Source organism: Hemitrygon akajei, chromosome 10, assembly GCF_048418815.1.
Source record: "Hemitrygon akajei chromosome 10, sHemAka1.3, whole genome shotgun sequence".
NCBI lineage: Eukaryota > Metazoa > Chordata > Chondrichthyes > Myliobatiformes > Dasyatidae > Hemitrygon > Hemitrygon akajei.
Window position 1 is genome coordinate 170,988,571 of NC_133133.1, and position 13,683 is coordinate 171,002,253.

The window sequence follows — 13,683 nt, forward strand, 5'->3', positions numbered from 1 at the left end:
AGCAAATTTGCAGCAAGAGAACATGAAACAAAAACACGATCTGCACACCAGGCCATGAAGGTTTGATGCCAGAGACAAAGTCCGCATACACACCTTGCAGGACCAAAAGTGGCTACAAGCTGTCATCTTGCATTGTCAGTCAAGTAGCAGACCCTGAGCTGACAGACAAATTGTTAGATGACATCAGGATCATACATGCCTGCAAACTGATAGGGGATCCAGAGAAGCGACAGAAACACTCTCTGCTGGTCAAACCAGCATCCCAGTAGATGAAGCAATGGACGTTTCTTTAAGGAGAATTAAAGATTCATAACCAACTGCCTTCAAATTCAGCTAACTAGGAAGACAGAGTGGGAAACTGACACCCCCCCCCCCCACAAGAGTACAGCGGCCAGTTGACCACCACCAAGCAGGATAGACATTTCATCTTTTCTCAGTTTTACCTCACTTGATCCATTTCCTCTCTGGTTCACATCCAAATGGGGGAATGATGTACCACATCAGATCAATTATGAGAATATGGCGAGTGCCCATGCAGCTGACTGATTGCACGTGAATCAATTGCCTCCTGAACCATTGGGCACAGGTTTGTGTGTACACACATCTTTAAACTTGGTGGGCCCAGCTCGTAGCTCCCACACAGCAGATTGTCCAGCATGTACCATTACTGAAATGGCTCAGTAACAACTTTTAAATATACTACACTGTAAATCTTACTCCATGCAATACATAACAAAGTTTACTGATAAAGCTGGGACGCAGTTAAGAGATGAGGAAGATGCTGAGAAACTACGTGTTGACAGACAGGGTTAACAGACTGATAGGGACATGGCAAATGGAATGCAAAGTAAAGCCATCCACTTCAGATAGGAAAGTCTTTTTTTTTTTAAAATAAAAGAGGCAAGAGACCAAAAGTTGCTGGAGATCAGAAATGGTACCTTTGTGTACAAATTACCAACTTGATATAAACATGCAGCATGCACTAGGAAGATAAATGACAACAACCTTTAAGTGCAAGATAATGTGTACAGATTAAACATGACATTTTGCAATTCCCTGACGAGAACACATTTAAAATTGTGCTCATTCCTATTCTCATGCCCTAACCTACACCAGCCTACAAACCTGTACAACTTTGGCAATGCAAGAGGAAGATCAAGCCCTCTAGGGAAACCCATCTAATGAGAAAGACATACAGCACCCACAGTCAAGACTGAACCTGGATCTCAAGCTGCAACAGTCATGCGAAGAGTACTATCCTAAATTGCACAGAGGTCTAATATCACCAATAAGATTTTTTTTCACCAATAGGGTAGCAAATCTGTAAAATCCTCTATCCAATAGTGTTATTGCTATTCACTCATTGCGTGTACTCGAGAGAATAATCATTTTTCTTGGATAGTACAGGAATCAAAGGATAAGGGACAGCATCGGAAAGTAGTGACAACTTTGACAAGTTCTTCGGACTAAATGGTAGAGCAGGCACAAGGAAGCATCTGGCATTGCAATGCTTCTCATTCTTCTGTCCTTGCCGGAAATGTTATCAGTGATGGTTATCAGAATTCAATTTTAAAAATCCATGCATGTGTTTTTAACTATACAGGAAGACATGCACATACATTTTCCTTTGATCACAAAACATCATTATAGCAAACCCTCAAATAGCAAAGCTTCCATATAGCCAAAAATATTTCTTTTTAAAAAGGGTTTTCAAATAAGTACTCACCATCTTGTTGTTTAAGTAGACCCTGCTGAATATATCGAATGTAAGTGAAGAAGTTACATACAGACATAATCTAAAAATAAACAAAAAAATTTACATCATACTCCATCCCAGAATAATTTATTAGCTCTCTTTTAATTAAAATACTGTAAAGTGCAATTACTTGAATTTCAAAACAATGCAATTTACTGTACATACCCTGTATCGACAAAATGGTGAAACGTAGTAGTAGCTACTGGAATCTCCCAACCTTATTCGGTGTTTACAAGTTTTAGTTTGACCACTCAGGGCACATTTCCTGAACAAAAATAGAAATTTGATTAGAGAAATGTAGTTTTTAAATTGTGACTTATCAAATTAATTAACTTCTAAGCTATGTATTATGGCACTGGTACAATTGTATAAAAGTTCTGAGAATGAATGAACTAATTTAAATGCCATATGAAAACTGATAACAAGGATCTCTTTGATTTTCCTGCTAACCCAAAAATAAAAGAGCAAACAATAGGTTTACCCTTACAAAGCCATGATTCATGCCACTGAATGACTAAAGTCTCAAAGTTCAAGTACATATGTTACCATATACTGTACAACCATGATTCATTTTCCAGTGGGCAGGCTCAACAAATCTATAGAATAATAACTATAACAGCATCAATGAACGATCAGCCAGTGCAGAAGACAAGTTGTGCAAATACAAACAAAATAAATAGCAATAAATAATGAGAACGTGAGATAGTGTCCTTGAAAGTGAGATCATTGTCAGAACATCTCAATAATGGGGCAAGTAAATGCAGTTATCCCCTTTAATTCGAGAGTCTGATGGTTCTGATGTTCTTGAACCTGGTGGTGTGAGTCCCGAGGCTCTTGTACCTTCTAGCCAATGGCATCAGTGAGAAGAGAGCATGGCACGGGTAGTGTGGATCTCTGATGATGAATGCTATTTCCTACAACAGCGTTTCATGTAGATGTGCTCAAAAGATTTAAGTATTAGGATATAGCTGGATTAAATAATTGGCATAGTCATCACGGTTTATTTGGGAGTGAGTGTTTTTAGATTTATAAATGCTATTTGGAGTCAGTCAGTATTTATCACCCAACCTCAAATAACTACAAGTTTATGATGATCAACTACATTCTTTTCAGCCCACTTCCTCTTTAAGACGTACGTAATGGCTTGGAAACAGATTGCCTTCATTACCAATAGCTCAAAGTCCTGGATATATCAGCCCAACAAACAAATCCAAGTACTGTTATGTACCCCGTAACTGGGTGTCAGACCAGCAGAGAAAGAAGAATCCGTTGGAGTCTGGTGGTACCAAAACTAAAGATGTTTATTAGTAAAATAAGCAAAACAATACCAATAATGTAAATATACATATAACACAAGTTAACAATAATAAACCTAAAAGTGTAGGAATAATAAGAAGCAATAATAAACAAGCTCTATCGATGTCTAGGGGAAAGTGAATTGTCATAGAAAAGTATAAAGTTCAGTTCAGTTAATACATGCTGAGGTAGTTTATGGTTGTTGTGTTGAAATCATTGGAGAGAGAGAGAGAACGAGCAAGATGTAACAGCAACAGCTGCGGCAGGCAAACCTTTTTGTGGCTTTCTTCATCCGTCGTATCGTTGTGGCCATTCAGTTATGACCCCTCTTTTCTTCAGCTAGACCGTTCTTCTGTGGTGGACTCGTCACTCTGGCATGAGCGGACACACACACAAGTCCCCACCGGCCCTGCTGTAACACTGTGAGCTTTGTTACCGATCTCCTGGTTCGGTCTCCGAAGCCCCCACCTTTCTGTGGGTTCCCAACACTCAGTCAGTGTCCACTGGTGTGTCTGAAGGGTGTCTCTCCAGACCTGTCTTTTATCCCCACTCACGGGGTCTCAGCTATCCATCAACTCTGAATGACTGTGTCCATCAAATCAGGCCACTCCTGCTGTCTCCTGAGGAATGTTAACGAGCAAAGTCCTTGTAGTGAAAGGTAAATAATCCAGGAAGAGTCAAAATACCATAACAGTCTCTCTCTCCCCCTCTTATCTGTGGCAGATGTTCTTGCCTGTGTTTTATCTCTCTCTCTCTCTCTCTTTCTCTCTCTCATGAGCAGCATATCAACAGTAATAGTTTGTGGTTCTCGGGGGGGGGGGGGGGGGGGAAGAAATGGTTAACTCTGCACCCCATTGTCCATCAGGTCTGTTCATCACTCATAACAGTACAAAAACTAAACTGGATGAACAGTAGGTCAAGCAGCATCTAGGAAGGCAAAAAGATAGTCCACTTTGAGTTACGATCCTGCATCATTCCTGAAGCAAGGAGCTGATCTGAAGTATCAGCCATGATCACAGATGTTGCTTAACCCACCAAGATCTTCGCAGTTTCTTTGCTCCAGAATCCAGCACTTGCAATTAGAGTCATAGAACACTACAGTACAAAAACAAGCCCTTCGGTCCATCTAGTCTGTGCAAAACTAATCTATGTATATGTATGGATATACACATATTATATATACACACACATAATATGTATATATCCAACATAATTCTGTATATGTATGAAATCTCCCCTCAAATCTTCTATACTGTACGGAATAAAGTCTTAAACTATTCAACTTTTCCTTATAACTCAGGCCCTCAAGTTAGAAACATGGAAAACCTACAGCACAATACAGGCCCTTCGGCCCACAATGCTGTGCCAAACATGAACTTACTTTAGAAATTACCTAGGATTACCCATAGCCCTCTATTTTTCTAAGCTATCCAGGAGGATCTTAAAACACCCTATTGTATCCACCTCCACCACAGTCACTGGCAGCCCATACCATGCATTCACCCCTCTGTGTAAAAAAAAAAAACAACTTACCCCTGACATCTCCTCTGTACCTACTATCAAGCACGTTAAAACTGTGCCCTCTCATGTTAACAATTTCAGCCCTGGGAAAAAGCCTCTGACTATCCACACGATCAATGCCTCTCATCATCTTATACACCTCTATCATGTCACCTCTCATCCACCGCTGCTCCAAGGAGAAAAGGCCAAGTTCACTCAACCTGTTCTCGCAAGGCATGCTCCCCAATCCAGGCAACATCCTTGTAAATCTCCTCTGCACCCTTTCTATGGCTTCCACATCCCTCCTGTAGTGAGGTGACCAGAAAATTGGGGGTATTGGGGGTAGGGTACTGACATGGATAGAAAATAGGTTGGCAGACAGGAAACAAAGAGTACGGATTAACGGGTCCTTTTCAGAATGGCAGGCTGTGACCAGTGGGGTACCACAAGGCTCAGTGCTGGGACCGCAGCTATTTACAATATACATTAACGATTTAAATAAAGGGATTAAAAGTAACATTAGCAAATTTGCAGATGACAAAGCTGGGTGGCAGTGTGAAATATGAGGAGGATGTTAGGAGAATGCAGGGTGACTTGGACAGGTTGGGTGAGAGGGCAGATGCAGTTTAATGTGGATAAACGTGAGGTTATCCACTTTGGTGGCAAAAACAGGAAGGCAGATTACTATCTGAATGGTGCCCAGTTAAGAAAAGGGGAAGTACAACGAGATCTAGGTGTCCTTGTTCATCACTCACTGAAAGTAAGCATGCAGGTACAGCAGGCAGTGAAGAAAGCTAATGGCATGTTGGCCTTCATAACAAGGGGAGTTGAGTATAGGAGCAAAGAGGTCCTTCTGCAGTTGTACAGGGCCCTGGAGTGACCACACCTGGAGTATTGTGTTCAGTTTTGGTCTCCAAATTTGAGAAGGACATTCTTGCTATTGAGGGAGTGCAGCATAGGTTCACGAGGTTAATTCCCGGGTTGGTGGGACTGTCATATGTTGAAAGATTGGAGCGACTGGGCTTGTATACCCTGGAATTTAGAAGGATGAGAGGGTATCTGATTGAAGCATATAGATTATTAAGGGATTGGACACACTAGAGGCAGGAAACATCTATAGAATCTGTGTCCATCTCCCAAGTAAATACCGATGCAAAAAATCCATTTACCATCTCCCCATCCCTTTTGGCTCCACACATAGATTACCACGCTGATCCTCCAGAGGGCCAATACACCTGTAGAATCCCTTGGGATTCTCCTTCACATTATCTGCTACAGCAATCTCATGTCTTCTTTTAGTCCTCCTGATTTCCTTCTTAAGTGTTCTCTTGCACACCTTATACTCCAGTACCTTATTTCTTCCTGCCTGCCTATATCTGCTCTGCACCTCCTCCTTTTTCTTAACCAGGGCCACAATATCTCTCAAAAAACTAGGTTCTCCAAACTGTTATCTTTGCCTTTTATTATGACAGGAACATACATATTCTCAAAATTACACTTTTGAAGGCATCCCACTTACTAAGTACACTTTTGCCAGAAAACAATCTGTCCCAGCCCACACTTGTCAGGTCCTTTCTGATATTATCAAAATTGGTTTTTCCAATTTAGAATCTTATCCCAAGGATCAGAAATCAACTTTTCCATAGTTACCTTGAAACTAATGGCATTACGATTATTAGATGTAAAGTGCTCCCCAACGCAAAGTTCTATCACCCGCCCTGTTTCATTCCCTAATAGGAGATTTAGGGTCGTACACTCTCTCGTTGGGATTTTTATGTACTGATTAAGTAAACTTTCCTGAACACATTTGACAAACTCTTTTCCATTCATCCCTTTTACAGTATGGGACCCCAGTCAGTATGTGGAAAGTTAAAATCAGCTACTATCATAACCTTGTATTTCTTGCAACAGTCTGCTATCCTTCCACAAATTTGCTCCTCTAAACCCCACGGACTGTTGAGTGGCCTTAATAAAATTCCATTAACTTTGTCATACCTTTCTTATTCTTCAGTTCCACCCATAAAGCCTCACTAGGCAAGCTCTCCAGTCTACCCTGACTGAGCACTTGCCTGTGACATATTCCCTGACTAGTAATGCCACACCTTGCTCTTTAATCCCTCCCACTCTTATCATGTCTAGAATAACGGAACCATGGAACATTAAGCTGCCAGTCTCACAAATACTACAAAGTTATCATTCCACGTTTAAATTCACTTGTGTCAAATCTGAGAATACCTTCTCAACAAAAATGGCAGTGGTGCTGCTCAAGACAGTGGCTCATCATTGCTTCACAAGAAGCAATCAAGAATAGAGATCAAACAATGGTCTTGACACAGAGCCTAAATCCCATGAATGAATCATTTAATTCATTATTTCTACAATCCAGTTTCCAATCTATACTACAATAGATGGTCTACTGATAATCATCTACTCTTAATAAAATGGTTCTCTGTGAATCATTTTTCCTTATATCAAAGCGAGTTTCACAAATCAGCTTCTCCAAAATATGGCACTTTATTACAATTATCCCATACAAATTCCTGCATGCATGTCAGAACTATTTCAGTTAGACTGACAGTGAAGTAAATAATCTTTACAGCATAACAGGATATAAATATTGAAGAAAATTTTCACCCAGTTTACAAGTGAAGCTGCTTTCCATTAAAACAACTCCAATGACCTTTTAAATTCTACCACTGAATTACAAACATTTAAAAATAGCAAATACTAAAATTTGTTTATATTTGAGTGTTTGCTCAGTTTCAGGCACCCAAGGACATTTAATCTTTCATTAAACAAGCAATGTAAAGGACTACTTTTTTTGATCATTTTCACAAGGTGGTCAATAGCTCCAACTGAATTAGGCATTGTTGTAGATGCTCATTTTTCACAATTAAATTGACTTTATTTCATACATCCTTCACATACGCGAGTAAAAATCTTGCGCATTCAGATGGAGACACAACATAGAGTCTGTGGTTGCTATCAACCAATATCCATCTATACATACAAACAAGCTGGATGAACTCAGCAGATCGGGCAGCATCTGTTGAAATGAGCAGTCCACGGATGCTGCCCGACCTGCTGAGTTCATCCAGCTTGTTTGTACGTGTCGATTTGACCACAGCATCTGCAGTGTACTTTGTGTTTATCCATCTATACATTTTGCACAAGTTGAGGATAATCATTGCAGCAAATATTATAAAACTAGTTCCTGAATGAGGGATACTGATCCCACATCTTTAACTGCTGCTTCACCAAAAGATTTAAGGCACCACATACAACAGTCACTATATAACAAAATTAAAATACTACCCCTTATGGGAGACAAATGCACGCCTCTCAACAGTGACCCACTTTTGCCAATGAATAGCATTCTCATAAGCCAGTGATTATAGGGTACATCTGCAAGTATTAAAACTATAAACATTAAACTACCTTTCATAGTTTCTTGCTCATTACTCCAAACAACTTTGCTACATTCGCTCAAAGGTTTTATGTTGTACAGCAATCTATATTGTGCTAAATTTCTGTTTGGTGTCATGCCAATTCTGAACCGGTATCATGCGAGGCCAAATCACCAAGATGCAAAACAAAAGTATATACTAATAAATATACTACAATGTTGGTCCATGGCCTCCTCTTGTGCCAAGATGAGGGAGCAACACGTTATATTCTGCCTGGATAGCCTCCAACCTGATGGCATGAATATAGATTTCTCCTTCCGGTAAAATTCATTTTTTTCCTTTTTCTCCCCATCCACTATTCTTTAATTCCCCACTCTGGCCACTTACCTCTTTTCACCTGACATCACCTGACCTCCCCCTGGATCCCCTCCTCCTTTCCTTTCTCCTGTGGTCCACTCTCCTACAAGATTCCTTCCTCTCCAGTCCTTTACCTTGCCACCCATCTGGCTTCTGTCCTGAAGAAGGGTCTCAAACTGAAAAGTCAACTGTTTACTCTTTTCCATAGATGCTGCCTGACGTGCTGAGCTCCTCAGCACTTTGTATGTGTTGCTGTGGATTTCCAGCATCAGCAGAGCTACTGCTGGAAATTGCACACCCACCCTGTCACTTGTAAAAATGTCATCACCTTCTCTCCGTTCCTATCTCTGCCGCATATGCTCTCAGGACAAAGTTTTTCATTCCAGAACTAAGGAGATGTCCTCCTCCTTCAAAGGAAGAGTCCTTCCTTCCTCCACCATCAATGCTGCCCTCAACCACCTCTCTTCCATTTTGCACACATCTGCCCTCACCCCATCCTCCCACCACCCTACCAGGGATGGGGCTCTTCCTTCTACACCTACATCCCACTAAACTCTGCGCCCAGCACATAATTCTCCGTAACCTCTATCATCTCCAACGGGAATCCACCAAAAACATCTTACCCTCCCCCACATTCCATAAGGAGCACTCTGTAAGTGATTCCCTTCTCCATTCATCCCTCCCTATTGATTCCCTCCCGGTAGTTATCCCTGCCAGCGGAACAAGTGCCACACCTGCCCCTAAACGAACCTCACTACCATTCAGGGCCACAAAGAGTCCTTCCAGGTGAGGTGACACATCACCTGTGAGTCTGTTGGGTTCATCTACTGCATCCAGTGTCACCTCTTATATTGGCGAGACCACACATAGATTGGGTGACCGCTTCATCAAGCGTCTACACTCCATCTGCCAGAAAAAAAAAAAACAGGATCTCCTGGTGGCCACCTATTTCAATTCTACTTTCCATTCACATGTCAGTCCATGGCCTCCTCTACCGCCGCAATGAGGCCACATGCAGGTTGGAGGAGCAACACCTTGTATTCCATCTGGGTAGCCTCCAAACTGATGGCATGAACACCAATTTCTTGTATTTCCAGTTATCACCCCCCTCTCACCATTACCCATTCCTGTTTCACTCTCTCACCTTATTTCCTTACCTGCCTATCACCTCCCTCTGGTGCTCCTCCCCTTCCCTTTCTTCCATGGTCCTCTACCCAGTTCTATCAGATACCCCATTTTCCAGCCCTTTTATCACTTTCACCAACTTCCCAACTCTTCACTTTACCCCTCCCCTTCTCCCAGTTTCACCTATCACTTGCCACCCTGTACCTTTCTCTACCTCCTCCCCAGCTTCTTATCATGACTTCTCATTTCCCCCACAGTCCCGCTGAAGTGTCTCAGACCAGAACTTCAACTGTAAACTCTTTTCCATGAAAGCTGCCTGGTCCTCTGAGTTCCTCCAGCATTGTGTGTATAGCATAGAAAACTGGACCTAGTTACTTCAGATGTCATACCTACAAGTAGATAATCCAATGCTTTCCACACCCCCCACCCTCTTTCATCCAGGATCCTTGTGGAAATTGCAATTATTTGTTGTGTACAACAGCTGGCAATTGTTTCCAAAGCTCAGCTTGGAGCAAGTGTTTTTGTGATAGAGGTGTAAAGTTGTGAAATAAATGAGATAATTAATCATAACTGAGAGCCAGCATTCTTTTCTCACAGACAGAAGATTGTAGATCCAAGTCCCACCTGAACACAAAATTCAGACCAACATTCAGCCATTACATTGAAGATGCTCAACATCAAACCGAGATCACATTTCATATCTAGTCAGGTTGAAACAAAAGATTGCACTGCTATTTCAATTAACATACAGTTCTCTCCATTATACCATCAAACTTTAATTCATTGGCAAATATCACCATTTCCTGAGATGGCACCACATTAACATGCATGGGGACTAACTGCATGCAATTGGATGTTCCACATGATAGCAGTATTTTTATAACTGGAGTGATTTAGACAGCAAGTTAAAAAGCATCATATAAATATATTCCTTTCTTTAAAAAAAGGTAACTTAAACACCTTGACCAAGATATTACCTCTAGAAAAGAAGCAATTTTTTCACTTATCTACATTTCCTGACTTTAAATTCAGTTTGCTAAGGGAATAAAACACAGATTTTGTTCAATGAAGAACAGAAAACCATCCACGTACTTCTCACTATGTACAAGCAGAGAATAAAAATCTACTCAATCCAATAGGGAATCCAAAAAAAAAAAAGCACAAGATCTTGCAAGTTGAAAATGCTATTTCATAACAATTTAAATTGTTTCTACTTCTTTCTCACTATACAAGTCAGGCAGCATCTATAAAGGGAATAAGCATTAATACTTCAGATAGATCAGCTTTCATAACCATGTTCTGAAAACCATCACTTAAACATTAATTCTATTTCTCTCCATAGAGGCTGCCCGACCTATGGGGCACGCTCATTATTTTGGATTTCCATGGTATTTTATTGTTGCCTAATTGCACCAAGCAAATTAATTTCACAAATAATTTGTTCTGCAAATCTGGTTATTCCAAAGCTCTGCAATAAAATTGCTCATTCTGTGGCATATACTCAACTGAAAGGAATGCAGAAAGATCATGCAGATATTTAGAAAATTATAACAATACAAGTGTACAGTTAAATCTCACGTGGCATGTATTTGGATTTTATTTCCAAGACATACTGAACAATTTTGTGGACTATTCTAAATAAGAAATCTCTAATTAATTGATGAGACTATTAAAGTATTGGCTTCTCCACAATAAATGCTGCAAAGATAGAATACAAAAGAGTCACTATAGCTTCAGCCATATAGCTTTAGTACAAAGAAACTTTATATCGGCAGCTTCCACCAAAAATGGAAAGACTTTGTTCAAGTCAAGTTTATTGTTATTTAACTACATACATGTAGATAATGTATATAACCATATAAGGTATATAGAAACAAAAGGCTTCTTTGAACCAGGGTGCAAAGCACAGTAGAAGACATATCACACATAGCACATGATAACTTATGAAGGCAAGGATAAAATCTACAGATGAATCACACATAAATAACAAACTAAAGTGCATTAATATTAAATATAGTAAGGTATGGAACAGATTAACCAGAGACACTTGAAATATGATGTGAGAGGGAGTTCAGAAATCTAACGGCTTGGGAGAAGAAATTGTTTCTCATTCTGTTCTTGATTTTATGCATCATTCATACAGAAGTTAAAACAAAGTGAATTCAACTTCAAGTAGTGCATTACACATTAACATAATGTGTTATTATTCCCAAAAGCATACTAATATGTAATGTTACATTTAATATTAGTATGCCATTGGGAATAACAATATTGCATTTGGAAGGATGTCTTCTCCCTCACCAAACCTCAAATGAGAATACCATTGCATTCAAGGTGATGAAAACAAAGAAAAACTTACTTGGGTCCTCCACACTCCACTGCAGAAGCTTTCACAACAGGGAGAGGCTGGAAAACCACCGGTTCAATGCTCAGAGTATTACCTTCCACAGCTTCAAGAATTGTAGAAGCTAGCTGCAAAAGGGAAAGAATTGAAGTTGCTTAAAAATCTTTTTAACCAACTTAACTGCAATAAATTAAACACATTTTGCATCATTTGTATGGAATGCATTGTAAAGAAAATGCTTCAATTAAGCAACAAACAGCTTCTTGATTTTTGTAGAAATTTATAATACCCTCCTTGGAAGGCTGAGAATGCAGACTCAATTTAAAGTTCAAAGTAAATTCATTATTAAAGTACATATAGGTCACCATACACAACACTGAGATTCATTTAATGAATTCGTTTTGAAGGGATGATGGTATTGAATGTCAAGCCGCAGTCAATAAAGAATTTCCTGATGCAGGCACCTTTGATGGCTAGATATTTCATCCGTGTATCTGTTGTGCCAGTGGGCAAATTGAAGCAGATCCAAGTTGCTTCTCAGGCAGGAGTTGATGTTTCATCACTGGCCTCTCAAAGCACTTCATTACGGTGGTGCTACTAGACAATAGTCATTGAGGCAGGTATTAGGTATTAACCCTAACCTTCTTCTCGGTATACCTGAAGCCTGCTTGAAGCAGGTGGGTACCACAGACAGCCGAAGGGCGAGATTAAAGATAAAGATATCCGTGAACACTCCAGCCAGTTGATCAGCACAGATCTTCAGTACTCAGCCACATACCCCATCTGGGCTAGATGCTTTCTGTGGTTCGCCCTCCTGAAGGATGCTCAGAGACTGACCGAGCATACAAGTCATCTGGGAGAGAAGCCTTGTTGTCACCTATATCACTCGTAGGGGGTGACAGCATTCAAGCCCTTCAACAACTGTCAAGCATCCTTCAGTGATTTAAGTTTGGTCCACAATTGCCACTTTGCCCGTAAGATGGTTTTCTGGAGATCATAGCTGCACCTCTTGTATCTTGCGTTATTCAATGTTGTAAAACAATAAAACATGGAAACTTCCGGCGGGGGGGTGGGGAGGGAATACTTTTTATAGGCACTGCATCGATCAAAGTTCAAAGTAAATTCTATCAAAGTACATACATGTCACCATATTCAACCCCAAGATTCATTTTCTTGCAGGCATACTCAATAAATCTAATCTAATAATAACCATAGTAGAATCAATGAAAAATCACCCAACTAGGGTGTTCAGTCACAGTGCAGAAGACAACGAACTGTGCAAATACAAAAAGTAATAAGTACATAAATAAACAAATTGGCAAATAAATAGATAAGCAATGGATATCTAAAACATGAGACACAGAGTCCTTGAAAGTGAGTCCACTGGTTGTGGAAACATTTCAATGATGGACAAGTTAAGTTATCCCATTTTGTTCAAGAGCTTGCTGGTTGAGGGGTAGTAACTGTTCCTGAACCTGGAACTGGTGAGTCCTGTGGCTCTTCTTCCTTCTTGATGGTAGCAACGAAGAGAGTGTGGTGGGGGTCTAAGTGTGGAATGTGCCCAAAATACTCAATAGCTTGCTCCTATTCTTAAGGAACAGTAACCTATAGCATTGCATTCATTACCATTGATTACTTCGGGAACTGAATGCAGTTGAAGACTTCAAGAGGGAAATGCTGGATACTCCGCAGGGTGCTTCCGATCACACTTATGCTTCTGAGATTTTCCATGTCAATCCCACATATTGTTTTGTGTTATGCCTTTATTGGGGACCCTTGGGACAACCATGCTCCAATATTTCGATCAAAATCTAGCCTAACCTCCAGCCAAGAAGTTTGTGCAAACCCCTAAGTACCAATGCAAGTGTCCAAGTACAACTCAACACATATTCAAGTCT

General features: G+C 40.3%; 1 protein-coding gene across 3 annotated transcripts in view; it reads right to left on the reverse strand.

The window, feature by feature from the left end:
• Nucleotides 1-13,683, reverse strand: part of rab3ip (RAB3A interacting protein (rabin3)) — a 52,156-nt gene that overhangs the window by 7,449 nt on the left and 31,024 nt on the right. For all 3 annotated transcript variants that reach the window (XM_073059684.1, XM_073059686.1, XM_073059685.1), the window contains 3 exons: nucleotides 11,801-11,913; nucleotides 1,922-2,021; nucleotides 1,727-1,796 (listed from right to left, as the gene is read on the reverse strand). In XM_073059684.1, coding sequence (XP_072915785.1) covers nucleotides 1,727-1,796; nucleotides 1,922-2,021; nucleotides 11,801-11,913 — 283 coding nt within the window. The remainder of the gene's footprint in view (nucleotides 1-1,726; nucleotides 1,797-1,921; nucleotides 2,022-11,800; nucleotides 11,914-13,683) is intronic.